The 20450-nt window shown below is 33.0% G+C and overlaps 1 protein-coding gene across 5 annotated transcripts in view; it reads right to left on the bottom strand.

Moving 5' to 3' along the window:
- Positions 1-20450, bottom strand: part of LOC124357313 (DNA repair protein RAD50) — a 77889-nt gene that overhangs the window by 36128 nt on the left and 21311 nt on the right. For 4 of the 5 annotated variants that reach the window (XM_046808982.1, XM_046808984.1, XM_046808985.1 and 1 more), the window contains exons 5-15: positions 19164-19276; positions 18791-18943; positions 18260-18449; positions 14458-14654; positions 12982-13226; positions 9029-9168; positions 7323-7448; positions 6272-6365; positions 3955-4164; positions 3713-3850; positions 1316-1467 (exon numbers count right to left, since the gene is read on the bottom strand). In XM_046808982.1, the coding sequence (XP_046664938.1) occupies positions 1316-1467; positions 3713-3850; positions 3955-4164; positions 6272-6365; positions 7323-7448; positions 9029-9168; positions 12982-13226; positions 14458-14654; positions 18260-18449; positions 18791-18943; positions 19164-19276 (1758 nt within the window). Of the gene's footprint in view, positions 1-1315; positions 1468-3712; positions 3851-3954; positions 4165-6271; positions 6366-7322; positions 7449-9028; positions 9169-12981; positions 13227-14457; positions 14655-18259; positions 18450-18790; positions 18944-19163; positions 19277-19580; positions 19672-20450 lie in introns of those variants that run through there. The other variant, XM_046808987.1, reaches the window with a different exon arrangement.

Here is a 20450-nt window from a genome sequence, read left to right as displayed (position 1 = left end):
CTATGGCAAGAGTTTGTATTTAGCAAACACTATGATGTAACCATCCGATCTCGGGAGGACTGGAAAAGGAATAAAGTTAGATAAAGGTGATCTAGTTTGGTACATAGATGGCTCCTAGATGGAAGACAGAGTGTGTGTTTGGTGTGGAGTTCATTTCCCAGAACGGCTCTCAGCAAGTGTCAGAGAGCATTGCGGTCTTTCAGACTGAAATATATGCTACTGATAGCCAGGCCACAAATCTTGAAATAATATACTTTTTAATGCTGCTATAGGAATGCTTCAAGACTTTATCCGTTCTAGCTAGTCATAATTCATTTTACACTTCAGTTGGGTTCTGGGACTTGTCATATTTAGGGGCAATGAACTAGCTGACGAATTGGTGAAAGATTGCTCAAAGAAGCACTTTTTTAAAACTAAGTCGGCTTGTACTATAAGCAAGTCAAATGCCTACCAAGCTATTGGGAAATAGTTTATATGGGTAAGCTCATTAGAGACACTAACATCCAGTTCACAAACTGGCTGATGAGGCTAAACAAAGGTTTTTTGAGGTCAGTTCAGGAAACACTTGCACACCTTAGGACTCACTACTTAAGATCTTAGGTGTAGACTATAATAATCAAATATTAAGTACTAGATATAAAAAAAATAAAAACTGTTATAAAACCCATCTTAGTTGTCTTTTGGCAGAAATAGGATTCTCTGATCTCTAATGTATATTTTCTTAATCGGGAAACAAAGCAAAATCAAGTATGAAACAAAAAATACTAAGAACATAGTAAATTACAATGGCCATAAACATACACTTTTTAGCATATTTTCTTGATTGAGGGAAGAAGGCAAATTCAAAATTGGCATCGGAAATATAATTCACTCGAACCAGAAGTTTTCGTGCAGGAGCAAAACTTATGAAATTACGTGTGAAGTCACGAGTAACTGCTAGTAACTATAAAAAACAGTATTCAAAGTTTATTCATGAAGAAATGTTTTAAATAGTTCTTAAACTTAAAACATTAAAACAAAGGAATTAATAAGAACTTGAAAACAGACAAACACTTAAGACTATATGATAAAAACCAACATTAGCCATAAAATTTTAAACAAAACCTACATTAGAAAATTAAAGACAGAAGAATCTATTTGCTGCCAAAAGTTTGTATCTCATAAATAGTAATTTACATCTTGTACTTTACTGTTCAACTCCGTAATTTAGAGGAAACAACTGACTGGCCTTCAGATGGATGATTTATTAGAATTTATAATTTTTTAACTGAATAAATGGTAAAACTTAAAAATTAATTAAGTATTTTCAACTAACTGAAGAGCAGGTATTTCTTCATTCTTCAATTTACTGATACGTTGGTAAGTAGGTCTCAATTGCTGTAGTCTGCTCTGCCGTTCTTGCAACTGTTCCAACTCTCGTTCCTTTTCTTCTATCATCCTTGGCAAGCCTTGCATCCGGCCCTCTAGCTATAAAACCATCAACATTTGGGTAAAAATAAAAAACAGGACATTTCTCTTATAATTATTGGAAAGATACATGTATACAACACACAAAAACACACAGGTATTTAAATCTTTTTATATTTGTTTTTAAGGTCCATACACTGTAGGTATGGCAGCAGGAAAAGGAAAGGCTTATATCTAAAATATACAAAGAATACTAAATACACTGCAACTAAATATACAAAGAACCCTAATCTTACAAAAGAAGTGCATACGAACACTAGCTGGGTTGCAGTCTAGAGACAGTTGTAGAACTGCTTTTGTTGATCACTCAATTCTAACTGTAGTATCACTCTATATACTCAGTGTAATAACTTATGCCCATGAGAATAACTTCACCCGTGGCCGTGATGTACACCAACACAACACTCGCTATGCTGCAGACTTCGCTCTTCCCCAACACCATTCTGCTCAATTTGAAGAAAAGCCATCCTATATGGGAGCGAAGTTGTTCAACTGCCTGCCTGCTGACATCAAGTCCCAAGAAAACATAAAGAAAACATTGAAGACCTGGCTGTTGAAACACCCATTCTATTCCATAAATGAATTTTTATCTTGGAGAACTTTTGACATAAACATATAATAATATTGACACAACTAATATTTGTTCTTATAATGTGATGTTATATTTTTGACGCTAATGCCATTCTCTATGATTGTTGCAAATAAAGTACATTGTCTATTGTCTATCATATAAAAAAAAGAGGAAAGCCTGTAGAAACATCATAATCTGTTACAAGTTAAACAATTATAGCTAACAGCTAATTTAAAAATTTGCAATCATAATAGTAACAAAAATAGAACACTACTTTTTGGAAATTGGATTATATCCTTTTCTTTTTTTAATAAACCTGAAAAAGGTTGTAATCATTACTCAGACCAGCTCATTCATACATACCAACTAATTTAAAATCTTTGTGTATACTTAATTTTATTATCTTAAAAGTTCTTTTTTTGTTAACTGAAGATGAGGATTCTAATCTTCGAAACATAGTGTTGTTTTTATAACATTAACTAAGGCAAATGTTCCAAAACCAGTTATCCTTTCAAATTATCTGTCATTATTAATAAACCTTAAATAAAGAATTATAGCTACTTGAGAAAAACTAATATGGAGAAGACTCTACAGTGGCAGAAGCAATGTCTGTTGGTAGTCACTGCTTCTGCAGCATGAAAAACATAATGTACAGGATTTTAGTAGGTGCAAGCCCTACTGTCTGAAGTAACCATTAAGGATGATGGATGATTTACTTTCAGGTACCTGGTATGGATTTTCTTCTTTTTTTCCAGAAAATAAAGTACTGGCTCTCACACGAGAATACATCCAAAAGCTGTGAGTAAAACCACAGTGCTTTCCATTACAATAAAATATCTATTTTTCATAAACTAACAATGGATTGCATGTATGTTAATCTTTAAGAGCTGTAGCTTCACATAGAAATAACAGTGGACCATGCTCTTACATATTTGAATTTTACATTTCAACAGCTGCTAAGGAGAAACACCACAATGTCTCCCCGAGGTAATTACACGAATTTTAGTAGATACAACCTAATAACCACCAGATCTGTGGAACCCTTGCAGACTAAGTTAGTCTGTCAATCCATCCCACATGTGGAAGTCTTGCAAACTAAGATTGTCTGACAACCCATCCCACACGTGGAAGCCCTGCAGACTAAGTTAGTCTATCAATTTATCGCACATGTGGAAGTCTTGCAGACTAAGATTGTCCGACAACCCATCCCACATGTGGAAGTCTTGCAGACTAAGTTAGTCTGTTGATCCATCCCACATGTTGAAGTCTTGCAGGATAATCTAATGTCAACCAATTCTAAATGTAGAAGTTTTTTGATACCTTTACAAGGTATCCAAATATTTATGTAAAATGTTTCCTTTTTATGTAAATTTAGCAATATATTAAAAATATTAGTCAATACATATTACCAACAATATAAATAATTAAATATTAGTTATAAGAAGATTGCAAATTATTTTAATTATTGTTTGTGACATTATTCTGAATAATTAATTTTCTTTTATGAATAAAAATATTTTCACTTCCAATTATTAAAATTAATGGTAATGGGAGATAGAACAATGTTCTTAATATGGAGAAATTACAAGGCTTATTTATACATTATATATAAGTCCAAATATTCTGCAACTACATACACAAAAAAAGCATTACAAGAAAATTAAAGTCTCTTACTTCAGTGATAAGTTCTTGAGATTCTTGAACTTCTTGAAAGCCTCTGTGACACAAAGGACAGCAGGGTTCATCTCTCTTCAATTTCTCCACATATCTTCCAAACATAAACTCTGAGGCCTTCAATGTTCCTTTATCATCCTGCAACACATTTATGAAATATTGCAGGTCATAAATGTATAATAAACGTTCAACACTAATTGAATGTGTTGATTTGTTGTGCATGTTTTCCAATTAATCCTTACCTGGGCAACAAGTAATTGACTAGTGACATCTGCCAGAACGGCTTCATAATCCCTGTTTTCACAGGCATCGTACAGCTCCTCCTGATCTTGGGATAAAACACGAGTTTTTTCTTTGTGTTTCTCTCTTAAATGTTTGCGATCAGCTTCCAGGGTGGTCAGCTGACGCTGTTTCTCCACAATCTTTGACTGCTTTGTGCGCATATCATGGGCCTAAACAAAACGTGCAAGTCAGATTAACTCAAAAAACTATTGTAACCATCCTGAGCAATAAAATACATTGGTTTCTTATTTGTAGAATTCGATCAGCTGAATAATAATCATTTTTTAAACCCAGTTGTATGTATGTTTAATTTACCTTAAATCTGTCAGTGATCCGTCCTAAGGTAATGTTACTGATTTTAGAACTGTTATGTCTCATCATTAGATATATGCACGAGTTTTAAACATGTGATAAAGTAGTTTATAATATTTTGATATCTTGACAAACCCAATTTTAATCAAATTGACAAGTCTTATAATATATCTGATATGATAAAAACAGGTTTGAAGCTAATACTACAAAATTAGGGGACTATGTGGATTACTGATGAATTCAACTTAAACTAAACCTATCAAATAATAAAATCAGTAATCATGTGATCACAAGCTATAATAATAAACTACATAAAAATTGGAACTAACTCTCTTTCTTGAAATATTAAACACAAATTTTATTTGTACATTTCCACGTTCCCATAATATTCTGGAATGTTTAGACTGGAGCATTGTTTGAATCCCAATAATTTTAACTGCATTTTTGTATTACATTGTTTTTAACAAAGTCAGTATTTGACTCTGATCTCCCATGAGTTGTGACGCTGTCCAGACCTGGCTGGCCGGTAGGATTTTGCACAAATCTCACCCTCAGTACATTGTTCCAGTTGCCTCCATCTATCTAGCTTACTTATTACTTAGTTGATTGGATTGAAGAGGATGTTTTTTTGTCAAAAACTAAACTACCAGTTTTAAAAGTATAACAATTTAAAAAAACTATAGAATTATAAGTACTAAAGGTTGTATATGATTTCAATAATAATAAACAATAGGAAAAATAGGATAGATAATTTGTGAAACTTCCTTTATAAAGAAAGTAATTTTGGTTTGATACTAGATTTCTATCAGCATATTTTAGTTATAATTCCTGATTGAATGTATTTACACACTAAATCAAAAAACAAAGCAACAAAATTGTTTATATAAAAAAAATAAGAATTTTCAATTTATTTTTTATTAAATGAACAGTAAAAATTTGACACTTTTTCAGACACTGTCCTGCACACAGCTTGCCCACTCGTGTGTAAACTAGATGATGTTCAGGCTGACCCCAAAGGGTTAAAGAGAATCTTAAAGCAGATGTGATTAATAATTCATTTATGGGCTAAATAAAAAGTAAACACTTCATCACAATCATCTAAGTTTTTTTTTAGGATGCTTATAGTTTAAAGAAAATTCCCACTAAATGAGAGGTTATGGGCTCACTACATTCTTTTGTTTCCTCAAATTGTAGCCACAGAGCAAATGGTTTATTGAGTCATGTTAGTGCTCAATCCCTCCGCTTTTATTCCTTTACCTAATGTAAATATGTCGTCCCACAATGTCAAGGTAAGCCAATATCAAGTAGCTTACATGCACACATTCACAGTTTTGTTGATTAAATAGAATTTTCTAACAACGCTTAATTATATAACTGGAAGAACACTCAGACATACCAAAGTAACAATTACATAATTTCTCACCAATTCACCACAGTTTTTATGTTAGCTTATGCAGTGAACATATACTTCACATTGAAATATTTGTAAAGCGTTTTGTAAAGAAGGCACAATATATTTTTTCGCATGGTATTTAATTATTAAATATTGTACTTCTTTAAATCAATTACTCAGTATATTGTTTTATTTAATAAATCATTAAATGAGATATACCATCTGAAAATAAACAAAACAAGGCATGCTTAAAGTTATTTTAATGTCACTAACGACAATTACAAACATGATGCCTCAAAACAGAACCTCAAAGAACACCCATTTTTACAAATTTAGTTTAAAACTGGATTTCTTATCGATTTTAAAGTGAAAAATAGATATAACTAAAAATTTAAGACAATTGTGCTAGTGTTATTAGACAATTAATAATAACACTGATGTACAAATACCAGTAAATCCGGTTGACTGATCTAGTTATTGACCTTCATGACATGAAGGTAAGGTAATACAGTGATTTTTTCTGGTGTTGTAAAAGTGAATTAAAAACTCAAAAAGTAAAATAGATCATTTACCAGTCGATCAATACATGACTGCAACTGATGCTTGATACCAGTTTCAGGAATGTTGCCAAGGAGATGTAATAAACTGTCCTCAGTCTTGTTCTTCCTGTAACAGTTCATATTTAATCATAATACAAAACACAAAAATAATTGTAACCTAAAGGTGTAACAAACATTATGAACAATGTTCTCCTCTTAAAGAAGAATGACTATTCTATATGTTTACTATTGTGAACAGAGAACCACAAATGTGTTTTTTCTTTTTACATTTTCAGATAATAACAAGACATGCTTGTTTTTTCTTTCAGGCTATAATATATTCCATGCAACAGAAAAGATAAATAGGTTGTACCTAGAATATTCCAGGATTGAATTGCTTCACTTTACTTTGATATCCATCTTTATATACAGATTTTTATGATCAGTTATAAAGATTTACAAGACAATGTGATACATTCACCTTGTATCGCAGAATCATTCCATGGAGTTATTCTGGGCTAAAAATATTCATCATGGATCCGTTAAGTGATTAGTACAATACCACGCTGATAATTGTTTTTTGTTTATTTATCAAGTGAATGTTTTTAGATATGGATGAAATCAATAATAATAGTCACCAGTATTCATAAATTTGTTATAGATTATTAAATTCATTACAAAACATTTTTTATTATTTCTATTGCGGCCTTAATTGTTTAATAGTTACGAGACCCATACACTACAAATGCACTGTAAAGCATGCCATTTTTAACATTGGCACACTATGCGATGCACAACACTCTGTTCCCCACAGACCAAAGATTTTATTTAGCTTTTTGACATACTACTAGAAATACTGGGTGTCATTCATGGACCAGCAAACCTAAACTCAAAGATGTTATCTATTCTCTTGAGCACGTGCAGCGGATAAGCTCACAGTGTATTTGTATCTCAGCAGGGTGTACTAAAAGTCTACTAGGTCTGATTGCCACTGTGCATGGCAAATTATTCTCCATACACTGGCATGTTTCATTGATTTTAGGCACGCTCCACTTGCAGCAAACTATTTAAAATAATTCCTTACAGTTTACGTATTTCAGCTTCTTTCAGGGCCTTTGCATCTTTTTGGATGTTAAGTTCAGTCTGAAGCTGACTGATTTCCTGCAGTTGCCGTACCTCCTTGTCCAGGACAGCTAGCTCATCTTCCCACCTATGATGGTAAAAACAAACAATAAAATGCTTTAGGCATTTAGATTTAACTCAGATATAGGAATTAAATGTAACCAATAGAAAATGTTAGGGCTACGTAACATCAATTGGGTAGAATCTGTCTTAAAAGAGAAGAGGAAACATATGAGTCCATACATTTATATTAGGAAAAACAGCTTGTGTCTATATGTTGATAAAATATGAAAATACCTAACAACTGCTAAATAATATGAGATTTCAGAACTGAATTGATCAGACAGTAAGTATTTAGTAGATAAATAATTAAATAAAAAGGCCATTTTTATTACTCCATCAATCATTAAAAAACATAGCATTTAGATAAAAGTATATAAATAGAGACCAGCTCCTTTCAATATTTATTCACCAGACCTTGACACTTGTTGGTCTTTTACTCATTTTGTATTCAAAATAATTAAAAAATTGCTGTCTCCTGTACTCAATTTGACAATATTCCTGATACAAGCATTTAAATGTATAAATACAATCTCTCACTTAAAATAATTTCAAAATACATTTAGCAAGTGTTCTTTCTATTAGACACATTTTCTTTAGAAGTACAATTTTGTTATTAAAATGCTTAATAAGCACGTGCAGCAATTTGCTCACGCACAACCTCCGGCATAGTCCAAATTTTACACTAAATTGTGTCGTTTTTGTAATGTTTTTTTATTGACACACGGTTTCATTTTAAGGTAATTTAACAGGTTTTTAAATATTTTTCCGTATACCCCAAGGGGTAATAAAAAATTAATTTACCTTACAAATTAAGCAGTCGTGCGCTCAACAGGGTATGCGATAATCTGAGGCATTTATTTACACACGAGATCAAATTAAAAAAACCACCAAGACAGGCAAACAATAAAAACGCAATAAGGAAATGCATAGCAACGTGTACCCCACCGAGTGCAGAACACACTTAACGAAAGCCTGGTGTGTACCTAATCGGGTACACAATGGTAGTTATGAAAGACCACGTGTACCCAATGGGGATTCGTCATGAACACGTTAAACCTCTCACGTCCAGAACGGAGATACAACCTCTCACATATTAACATCAAAGTCTTCCAGTTCACACCACATTGAAAAGTTGCATACACTATTACCTCCTTGAAATATTTCACACTCATTGTGGAGAGCCATCTTCAGTTAACAGATGTTAAACCGAAATAATCAATAATTAATCATCTTCATAGTCGAGTTGAAGGGGGCAAAACTTTCACGAGAGAGGCTTAAGCTTTACCAAGTACCGATCAGGTACGATCAATATGGCTCATCTATCACCGGTTGGCAGTTTTCAGACAATTTCACACTAACTTCTTAGTCGAAGTTATTTTCGTTCTTGATTATTTCTAAAGTTTCTATTATTACTCTTGAATAATATTTGAGAATTTTTACAAGTATTTTTGTTTTGTCGCATCCTATTGCTTGTTTTGTCTTCAAACTATGTTCTGCTTTGGCTGATTTTTACATATCTTGACTGGAAGACTTTGATGTTAGTTATGACACTGGCTGTCGGTGTAAGTCTAAGAACTAAGGTGGAATTTTAATATTTAATCTTACTTGTCTCTACGTGTCTCAGAATCTTTTATATCTTTTTCCATCTGATCCGAGTCAACAGCTTTGTTCAGATCATCAGCAGATTTCTGTACCTTTTCTAGTTGTTTCTGCAATCTGTTTAACTTCTCTGTTGACTGGTTAACCTATACCACATATTTATTACAACACAATGAGTAAAATGTAATTAAAAAGTATGAGTAAAGATTATATCACAATAGTAACAGTTACAACAGTTGGATCTATTTAGCTAGAATAATAAAAATAATTAAACATTAATTTAGGTACATTTAACCCTACAGAGGTCGCGTCACTAACAGTTACGTAAGAGGTCGTGCACAGTGGATTCCACCAGGTTCATAAGAAAATATGAAACGAACACATTTTACAGTTTTATTGTACAAACTTACATTTAACATGATGAGTAATATGTAAACTTTGTTTTAAAGTATTATTACTATTGTAAAATCGTAAAAATATTTGTAAAAGTATTGTATTTATCAAAACAAACTTCAAAATTGTAACAGAATGAAGTACTGTGGTAAAAATACTTGTACATTAATATTAGGTAACAATACTTAAATAATGTAATTTAAATATAGAAACATGTACTTCTAGTATAAAAATAATGTAATAAATTATATTGTATTATATAAAAATATTGTAAAAAAATCTTACAACCTGTAAGAAATTAGCTTAGTTGCAATTAGTCACTTGTGGAATCATCATCATCTTCTTCTGCACACTGAGAACAAGTAAACACGGTGTGCTCCCTGCAAATGTACTTGTGACAGATGTGACACGTAGTTTTACTTTTCCGGTTTTTTCTCCAGTTGCAGATACCACAACGTCCCTCAAGATTTGTTGCAGGCTGCGGCCTCTCCTCCTCTTGAAGTCCCAGCATTTGTGTGATGCTTCTTTTTAGCTGCCTTGGAAGTCTTTCTTCCCCATGACAAGCTACCAAATAATTAAAACAAAGATCTTTGGCGAGATCCTTCAGGAATTCCCTTCGGACAATGTCAAAGTCTCCTCTTTTGTGTTTGTATACAATATAACTATTTAGCCCAATAGTATTTAGAAGACTGAAAAAGATAGTAAGCGGCCAATGATTGCTTGTTCTCGCAACTGAATACCGTGCCTTATACTCATCAACAACATCCACCCCTCCTTTAGTTGAATTATAAAAGGTCAAAATTAAAGGCTTTTTAGCATCTCTAGACTGAGGGTCAATTTCGTCACTGTGGTGCATGGTAGACAGTAGAAGAACAACTTTTTTTTCTTCGGGCAGTACGATAGCAAGAGTTTTTCCATCTTTGAAGGCAAACATGCTGCTGGATACAGGACGATTCCTTGTATCTATTAACTCAAGTGGTATTTCTTTTTTATTTTTTTGTAGGGTACCCACTAAAGTCAAATTGTGATCGTTCTTGAGAGTCTCGGCGAGGAGTATGGATGTATACCAATTATCCGTGGTAATGTTTCTTCCAGTACCACTCACAGGCTGGACGAGTCTGGAAACTACAGCAAGACCAGAATTCTGTATTCGAAAGGGACCCGGTGGTTGCTTGCCAGCATAAACCTCTAAATTCATGGTATAAAATGTTTTTGCACAGGTCATAGCATGAATTTTCAGACCATATTTTGCAGGCTTGTTTTTTATAAACTGCCGAAATTTACAACGACCTCGAAAAGATTCGAGCCTCTCGTCAACTGTAAGATACTCAGAAACAGAAAAATTTGTTTTGCACTTTTCTACCAATAATTCAAACAGATCTCGAATGGGTGCAAGCCTATCAAGCCTCTTCCGATGCTTCCTAGTATCAGCATCGTCAAATCTCAACACTCTGATCAAGAACTTGAACCTTCTCAAGTTCATACAGTTGCGGAAAAACTCGACGCCTGTACCATCTGTTGCCCATAAATCATATAGATTCAAATGAGAAGCACGAAGGATTCCTGCCATATACAGAAGTCCCATGAATGCTTCTATTTCATTTCTGGATGTGTCAGCCGCATCACGCTCATGAGTGTACCTAGGACGAACTTTTCGTATACGCTGGTTGGTGCAGGTTACAATGCTATCTAACACTTCATCGGTAAAAAACAACCTGCAAGCAGCAACAGGGTTTTGAAATCAAAGTTTTGTCTTACACCTGGTAATCGCCGGACTAAGTTAGCAGCAGGTGTTCGCACATTCTGTCTAGGACAGTGAACACTCCATTTCGTTACTCCATCTTTACCTGTATATTCTGGAGATGCTTCCAAAAACGGTACTTCCGCTTCCTCTCCTGATTGTTCTGACGCTATGTCTTCTTCCTGCACTGATACATGCATGATCTTCATCTTCATCATCGGAATCCAGTTCACCAATAGGAGCGACAACGGGCTCATCAAGAAAAAGTTGTCTTCTTATAGCACCTAGATTTACAAGTCTTTCCTCGTCTTGTCTTTCTTCCCTTTCGACACTGTTCAACAAATTCACAAGTCTCTCTTCTTCATTTCTATTCATATTGACATCAAAATGAAAATAACGAACAATAATACACTACACAGAACAATCACAATTTTAGATACAGCGAGAGGTCGCGCACGGTGGAAATGACAGGTTATACAACGTTGGCAGTACGGCTGATGACTGAAGAGGCGGAAGGGTGGGGGTGGCCACTTGATTTGGTTGCGGGCGAGTCCATCTGAAGGTATAAGGGGGGTGGAGCGTCAAACTAGTTCTGTTCAAAAGTTGTAAGCAAAAATGTAACACCCCGGTGGAAAAGACAGTGTCGCGACCTCTGAAGGGTTAACTCAAGAAAACAGCAAACAAGACATGTAGGAACAAATGGGGTACAGAAATAAATGTATCAATAAATTAGGATCAAGTTTGTAAAGAAGAAATATAAAATGAGAAAACACTGTAAATATATAACAAACAAATTTAAACTCCAAGCATGTAAAAATCTGCATTAATGACTAATTAAGTCAACCATATTTTGGTTAATATTTAAATTTTTCATGAACAATCTTCACTATACACAAATTAGTAGCAAAATAGACAGAACATTTGAAGAGGTTCAATGATACTAATCTTCAAAGCAATATTCCTTCACAATTAATTTTGAAGTGATTTGTCTTAGAATTTAGGTAATTCAATTAGTAATCATTTCTGTCTGTCATATTTTTGGCTGAGCATTAGCAAAGCCTATTACTCAAAAGGTTGGAAAGAATTCATTTCCGTCTGTCTGCAAGATATATCAAGAACAATTGACCTATAGACTTGAAATTTTGTATGAACCTTTATTTCTATATAGACAACATAAAGTTTGATGATGGTGCATGTCACTCAATGGCATTTGGCTTGAGCATTATCGAATATTTTTACATTAGTGAAATGGGTAACCATGTTGGCAATAACATAATACATAAACTTGTAACCAAAATGAGTAGGCTACAATTTGAAATTGTAACATGTGACTTAGTAACACATGAATTCTAATGTTCTACAAGAAATATTTCATCTGTAGACTTCAAATTTTGCATGAAACTCCTGTTGTACATAGATAAGAATAAGTTTGTTAAAGATGCATGTCTATCCATGATCATTGTCAGTCTATCTCACTCAGTAGGCTGCCAGATTTTTCTTTTGTCTGCCTGGGACCAGTAAAATTTCTTATCTGACTGACTGTCTGTCCGCGGTGCATTACGAGAGTGAAATGAGCCAAGTTATAGACTTGAAATTTAGCATGCAACCTCAGTGAAGCCTGTTACACAAGACATGGTATAGCGTACTCAAATCTTATGCTATATTGAGGGGAAATGTGTGCATAGTCATAGTTAACTAGCTACTTTATTTGTTATACAGTGTGTCCACATAGTCATGTTACACTTTTAATTGTTTATAACTATGATAAATTGTAATTTGTACGATTAAAATAAATTAAGAAAAAGAATTGAAGAAAATTATTTACCTCATCAATCTCCAACTTCAATTTTTTGGTATCCTCTTTATTGTTGTGTATCAACTGATTCTTCAATCGTCTCGACTGCTCCAATTTGGTCTTTTCTTCACGTAAAGAATCAATTTTCTCTTGTAGAATCCTTTCATTTTCTTCCCCTGATTCTCGCAGTGATTCCACATCTGCTTCTGCAGCTCTGATGGCTCGCTCAATACTTCCCAGAGATCGAACTACATCACCTTCGGTTAAGACATTTGCTGTAACAAGTGAAAAACTTAACATGATAGCCTGTACCTTAAGTTAAAAATTATAAAGTAACTAGCTGTTACCCGCAGCTTCGCAAGCAATTTTCTGTTGAAAAACTGTACAATATATCTATGTATTCTTTTTCTATGACATAATATACAGTCTAGAGATAATCGATAGTCACTCAAAGCTATTCCAATCTCCTGATCCATTTTAGATTTAAGTTTAAAGAACAGAAGTTTGGGATCCTAAAGTCGTAAAGTGAAACAGTTTTTATAAGATTAGTATTTCCCTCCCACATTCCATGATAATTTATTGAAGTTCTTCAATGGCTTCAGTAACAATAACAGTTGTAAGTAAAAAGTTGCTGCGGTCAATATGGATCTGTTCTGGTTGTCTAAATTCACTCCCAGTCTAATCTATTTACGTTTCTACAATAAATTTATACTGTTACACTGGCCAAAACAACTGTCTCATATGTTGGTTTCGGAATCTAAATTAGGTTAAATTTTGATGATTAAGTGATTTTGATATTTTTACTGATCACTAAATATGTATTAGGGGTATATGCTTCAAGTATTAGGGCAAGAGTATGTTATCTCCATTTGCTTTTCAATAATTACAGTAAAAAGGCCATACACAATGTTAAAGAAACTAACCAGATTAGATTACGTTATGTGCAAACATTCACAGCTTTATACAATAAGGTAGTTGTTATAACAGCGTATAAATAGCATTTCTATTGTATTAGATGGATTATTGATTGTGATTATGGACTGTTGGCGCAATCTAAATTTAAAATTAAATAACTTCGTATTTGCAATCTGCATTACACTACTGATTAAGAACTTTACAATAAATTAATATTTACTAAAATTTAAATGTAAACACATGTTTCTGCCTCTTTGATGAACTTCAGCTGAAAGTGTTAACAGCTGTTAAGTATCAGTTCAATATTTATATTACGTGTCATAGCGCAATCTGCCGGATCCAATGTAAAACACTTCAATATCAACAACAATTTATAAATAAAAATTTAATTAAATAGACTATTTAAATAGGACCAAATTGTGAATCTAAACGATTCTCGAATCCTCTTCAACACACACAAAAAATTTCATCAAAATCGGTCCAGCCGTTTAGGAGGAGTTCAGTCACATACACACAAACACAAGAAATATATATATAAAGATTTCTTGTCTGTTGCTAATATGACACACAAATAATATAAAGAGTACTAACAAGAAAGCTGGAGTTGCTCCGACAGCGCAGACAGAGCTTTATTGCGTTGCTGAACTCGTTCACAGTTCTGCTCCTGGTCTCTGGTCAACTGGCCCAGCTTCATTTGCTCGCTGTTTATTAGTCTGGTGAGACGTTGCTCTTCTTCATGCTCCCTCGACAACTCAGCTTGCAGCCCTTCCAACTTCGACTCTTGCTGGCTACATATCATACCACAAATTACAGTCAAAATAAAATTATATATCTAGATGATAATAGCTAGATTAACATATTAGTTAATCTGAGCCCTTACATGAACCCTTATGTGGTAATAAATTATGAAATAGACTTCAAATAAGAGGGTTCCAAATAATGTGGACTTTAATACTTCTCTTAACTTTAGCTCCCCATAATATTTCTATTGCACTGTTTTCTGTTTCTAAGCTATATTCCAAATTTCTTGGCTAGGTATTGCAAAGTTAGTTTGATACTTTAGATACAAAAGAGTTAATAAAGACGTTTGGACTACAAGACATCAAATCCATGCTGCATGCCCATTTTCACCAGGAATATAAAATGAAATGAGAAATGTCTTTATTAAAGAGATGGAGTAAGGGGTATATCAGTGGATGGGGGAGGGGGAATATCAGTCACACAACAGAGTAAAAAGAAAGCCCTTTACCGTTTAGTTTAGTATGAAGATGACATTGCAGGTTAAGCCAAAATGTTAAAGCTTTGTATGAAATCAACCAATCCAACAAAATACTTCATCATGTTTTCATAACTTCTACTCATTTTATTGATTCACAATCCTCTATTTACATTTTGTGTGTGTTTTGTTTGTTTACCCTCTAGGTCAACTTGTTATGGTACATAAGAAGTTTTTAGATTGTTGTTCAGTTTTAAATAGATTCAGAGCAGTAGACACTCTATTTAAATGAGTTTTTAAGTGTACAAACGTTATTCTGTAGTCAAGCTAAAAAATATAATTATAATTACTTGAGATAACGAAGTTTTAGCTTACTATCCAAATAATTGGTTAAATAATTGTCTATTTCCTTTTGATTTTGTTCCATATGAAACTCTATATAGAATAATAAGAAAATTAATGAGATGACAGCCAAATTAATAATTATGAGGCATGCAATTCAATGAGATATGATGAAATCAGTACTGCCTCCAAAAATGTGGTCACTACTTCCAATTCGTGGCATTGTTACTCCACGAATCTTCCGTCCATGATTCTCTAAAAAATATTGTTTAAAAAATAAATTTATAAACAATATAAAACTACTTACACCAGAGAGCATTTGGTAGAAATATAAAAGTTGTTATATTTTATACTTTAAAAACATTTATACATCTCCTCAGTGAAGAAGATTTATAAAAGAAGATATTGTATTGTCATATAACAATAAACTAGAGTATATTACTTTCATTTTCATTTGATGTTTTAAAACTTGTACTGAATGTATTCTGTTAATTTTTATATTAAAAGGAAGTTTATATTGAAAAGATTGGATACAGTCTCATTTTTACTTCATTTTGTGTAATTGGTTACAAATTACATAAATTCAACTATTATTTTGGTGTGAGTGTTGGGTCTAACTCTATTTTATCTCCCGTTTAGTGCAGCATCTGAAATCTGACACTGTCAGAGACCTGGCTCGTGGAATTATCTGGATTCACATCTGTTTGAAGAAAGTGACAAAATGTTAAAAAATCTCTTTGCATTGCTTCAACATCAACATCGATTTGTCAGACTACAAATTAATGGTTTACTTAGCACCCATGCACTACAATCTAGATTAAGAGGTGTTCTCATTCTCTTCTAGAAGCAAAATTATATGAATTCATACACGTGAATCAACCCTTTCCACTATAGTCACATTATATATTATTTTGGATTGATCTTGACGTTGATCACGCATCAATGATAAGAAATCACAATAAAACTGTCAAGCAAGTACAGTAAAGCGTAGTCAACTCTCTCATCACACTCATGTCCATTTTTTTCTCTTGCTCAGATTTGCAAGTAACCCTCCTGTGCTAGGACCCACCTTACTAACACCTAGAAATGCCTCTGTCTGCCTCTAACAGGTGTGGCTGGGCTTTTCAGATTACATTTTTGTGAGATCTGTTTTGTTTCTATCTGTATCCAAAGAATTACTGATTGTTTTGTTTATTTAAAGTTAGTCTGGTGTTTATTAGGCGAGTCTAATGACATATTTTGTTATTATTTTGCCAGTCAAATATTTTGGTTTTTCTACAATGTTCAAAATAAGTGATGACAAATTTATCAAATAAATACCCATCTAGTAAATAAATCTGACCTTTTTATATTTTAATCTCTTCAAGTTGGCTTAAATGATCTTTTCAAGAATGGTTTTTTTAACTTAGGTGAAAAATTAGTTGTAATACTGTACTATACTGTCTAATAATGTATCCATGTATATTTTAGAGTATAGTGATGTTGTCTAATAAAAAAATGTAATGTTTCTTTTCTTCCTAAAAAGGATGTTTTTAGAAAAAAATTTAATAAAACATGATTGTCACAGAGATGTTTCTGCATTTTATAGTACAAATGAAAAATTAACACTTTGTACCCTGGGCCCTTAATACATGTTTCGGCGTGGCTCCCTGGGGGTTTTATGATGCTTTTAAAAATTCTGTGTTATTACAGTAATTATGTTATAAATTCATACTATATATCTTTTTAAAGATAGAGATACATACTTTTTTAAATGTATACAAATATAAAGTTTATTTTCAAAATAAAATTATTACATAATATTGAATGTTATGTAAAAAATACAAAAAAAGTTTTTGCTACATAGCTTGTTAGTTCAGGTAATTCGCCTTAGAGTGGTAATTTTTAAAGCACAATGGTCTGAATCAAATACAGGATCTCGCAAATTTTCGTTTAGATCGTTCATAAAATCAATATTTAGTCCCAGGTGTGTATCAAAATCATCGTCACTTTCCGACTCAGAGTCAAACAAAAGATCGCGAATTGCATCACTTTTGATTTCATCACTCATATGATTTAAACTCGAAAATAATAAGTAAATAATATAAAATAAAATCAACGGAAAGTCTAGAAGAAAGAACAAAGCGAGTATAAATACAAAACAAAACACACGGATAACCTCACATTGCTTGCATTTGCCTTTACTTCATTCAGTAAGAAACTAAAGTTCTGATTATTTACAAACAGTTAAATTCACATTTAGAATACATTATAATAACATTTGCTTCAGTATTTGTCAGCAAGATTTGTAGAAAACTTAGTAAGACATCACTAAGACTCACAACAACACACAACGTGAAACACTACAAAGCAAACTGACAGTACCGACGATCAGCCGCGGCGCCTACAATCAGCTGTCTAGACTCGCTTGCAGTACGACAATAAATATACGTATTTCATTACTAAAACTTGACCCAGGGATCTCAAAACCAACAAATACGAACTTAGACAACCAATGAACGTAATCAAAATGTTTAAATCCAAAAGTAAGATGACTGAGTTAAATAATACAATTAAATAACACGACCCGAGCTATTCTCGGGCGCCGGTAGCAGGCGCTGCTGACGCGGCCCGACCTATACTCGGGCTCAGGGTACAAAGTGTTAATAAAAATCTTATAGATGCATTAAAGTTAAAAATCAGAAGTTTGGTTTTGTGTTATGAAGATAATGTCTCCTAGCAATTGTACATCACTAATTGCAAAATACACTCCTACCTTGCAAAAGCCCTTACAAAAGGCTAGCAAAAAATTATTTTTTACATTGATTTTTGGATTTAAAACTAAGAAACTGTTACCTGAATTGAGACTTGAAGTTCTGAATGGCTAGTTTAAGCTCCTCCAGTGAACCTTGGAACTCGGAGGTGATACCTTGCTCATACTCACTAATGCTGCTCTGAATAGCTTTCAGTGTAGCACTCTTCGTGGCACGTTCAGTTATTAGACGGCTGATGTCCATCTCTCTGCTGACGAGCTCACCCATTCTCTCTACATATACATACAATTTCTATTCATTTAAATATTAACAAGAACAATCTTCAAACATTTATATATTTCAATTCAAAACAACTTATATATTTGACAACACATTACAAATCATATCAAAAAGATTAACAAATACTTCCAGCCCTTCAATGCAGAAAACTATCATAATATTGTTTGAACGGTGGTAAAGTAACATGTAATAATATTTATGAAAGGAATTCCAAGTATTTTTAATTAAGGAAAATTTAGATAAAAAATAGTTCATTCACCACAAAGAGAATTTTAATTTCATAAATCATAAAAAAATACCTAAATGCTATGAAAATATATTGATAAAAACTCACTTTTAATTGGGCCTAGTTCATTTTCATATTCTGCCACTCTGTCTTGGATGACATTCATTCTTCCCTCTTCTTCACTAAGTCTTGTCTTTTTTTCCGCAACTTCTTTCTTACGCTCTTCAAGATTTTCCAGTTCTTTCAAATTCATTTTTATATCTGTAACATGACAATCAATTAAGAGCAGCCACAAAAGTTGAGTGGCACTGTACTATTTTTCAATCCTGTTGTTATTCAAAACATTTCAGAATAGATTCAGAATTACACTTCTTGAATTTGTCATTGCTTCAAAATAACAAAAATTGTTCTTTTAAGAAAGAATTTATATAGTATTTATAACTGAAACCATACAAAAATTAAGTAAATATAGTATTCTCACCAGACGATAAAATTGATCTTTGGAGTTTGACACTGTCCAGACATTTATTGTACTTCACAGTCTCAAAAATAAGATCAAACCTTTCTTTCAGCTTTTTTCCTTCATCCAAAGGCCTGTAACAGTACATTTGGTAATTTGGTACATTATTTGTAAACTTGATATGTAAATAACAATAGAAATATTGCTTAATAACTGAAGGATGTGGTATTTATAATCATACTATACTCTTATGTTTTTTCTAGGAATTTTCTCTACTTTTTCAAAGTAATGTGGTAAAATGCTATAAAGAAACAGTTTTGATATTTCCAAGGTAATTCCTAATAACTATGTATTTTTTCAATGTAAGTTTATAAAAAGTAATTTATAATTTTTAGAAGCAAGATAAGATAGGACAAAGATAACAAAGGCAATGTTCACCTTAGGAGTATCACACAGAATGGACAATGTTGTAGACTCATACTGCAGCCTTGATTGTTATCTCTCTATGCCAATCACTGATGAAATCAAGATTTCTCTCTGTGCTGCTATCCACTGCCTTGTTCGACTCCAGTTTAACTCCCAGTTAGGCTCTAACTTTTTACAACTAAAATATTACTTACTTTCAAACTGCTACAAATTGCACTCAGCTAGTTAATCTGACACCAAACATATCCAAAATAAGGAGGTTGCCATATGTTCCTGTGGTGTTTGCACAATAAATGTTAATCAGCTACTTGATGCATAAGAACCTATGGAGCTTAGTTGCATGCTAAATGTGATATTTGTGTGGATACTAAAGCAATATTCAATTCATTTCAATTTCACAAAATGATCTGAGACAATGATACCTGTCTGAGGTTGTAGTGCCAACTTGCACACAGTGCACTACATCTAAGCCTCAATAAAACCACTGTAGGTGTCCAAATAGACACTGTTAATGAAGATACCTTTATATCTGACCTAACAATCTCAACTCAAGATGTAGATGCTAGACCATCAAATTCCCTCCTTCCAAGTAATAACAGCTTAACTGCAGGATTAGAGCTCAATAACAGTGTCTTAGAAAATGACCACACTAATAATGTCGGTATGCCTTTCCAATTATTTGCCGTTTTACCTGCTTTATTGAATTGTTTTCGTCTGTAAATCGTTTTTTTTTTTTTTTTGGGGGGGGGGGGAGCTACAACATTTCTCATACTGGTCTTAACCTCTGCATGCTTGACTGTTTTATGAATTTGATGTATTAGCTCATTAATAAAGGCTGTATTCTCTTGTGTAAACATGTGTATCTTTAATACTTTTTGGGAA

This window comes from Homalodisca vitripennis, chromosome 3, assembly GCF_021130785.1.
Source record: "Homalodisca vitripennis isolate AUS2020 chromosome 3, UT_GWSS_2.1, whole genome shotgun sequence".
NCBI classification, from domain to species: domain Eukaryota; kingdom Metazoa; phylum Arthropoda; class Insecta; order Hemiptera; family Cicadellidae; genus Homalodisca; species Homalodisca vitripennis.
Note: the sequence above shows the minus strand (reverse complement) of the source record. Positions and strands in the feature narration are given on the sequence as shown.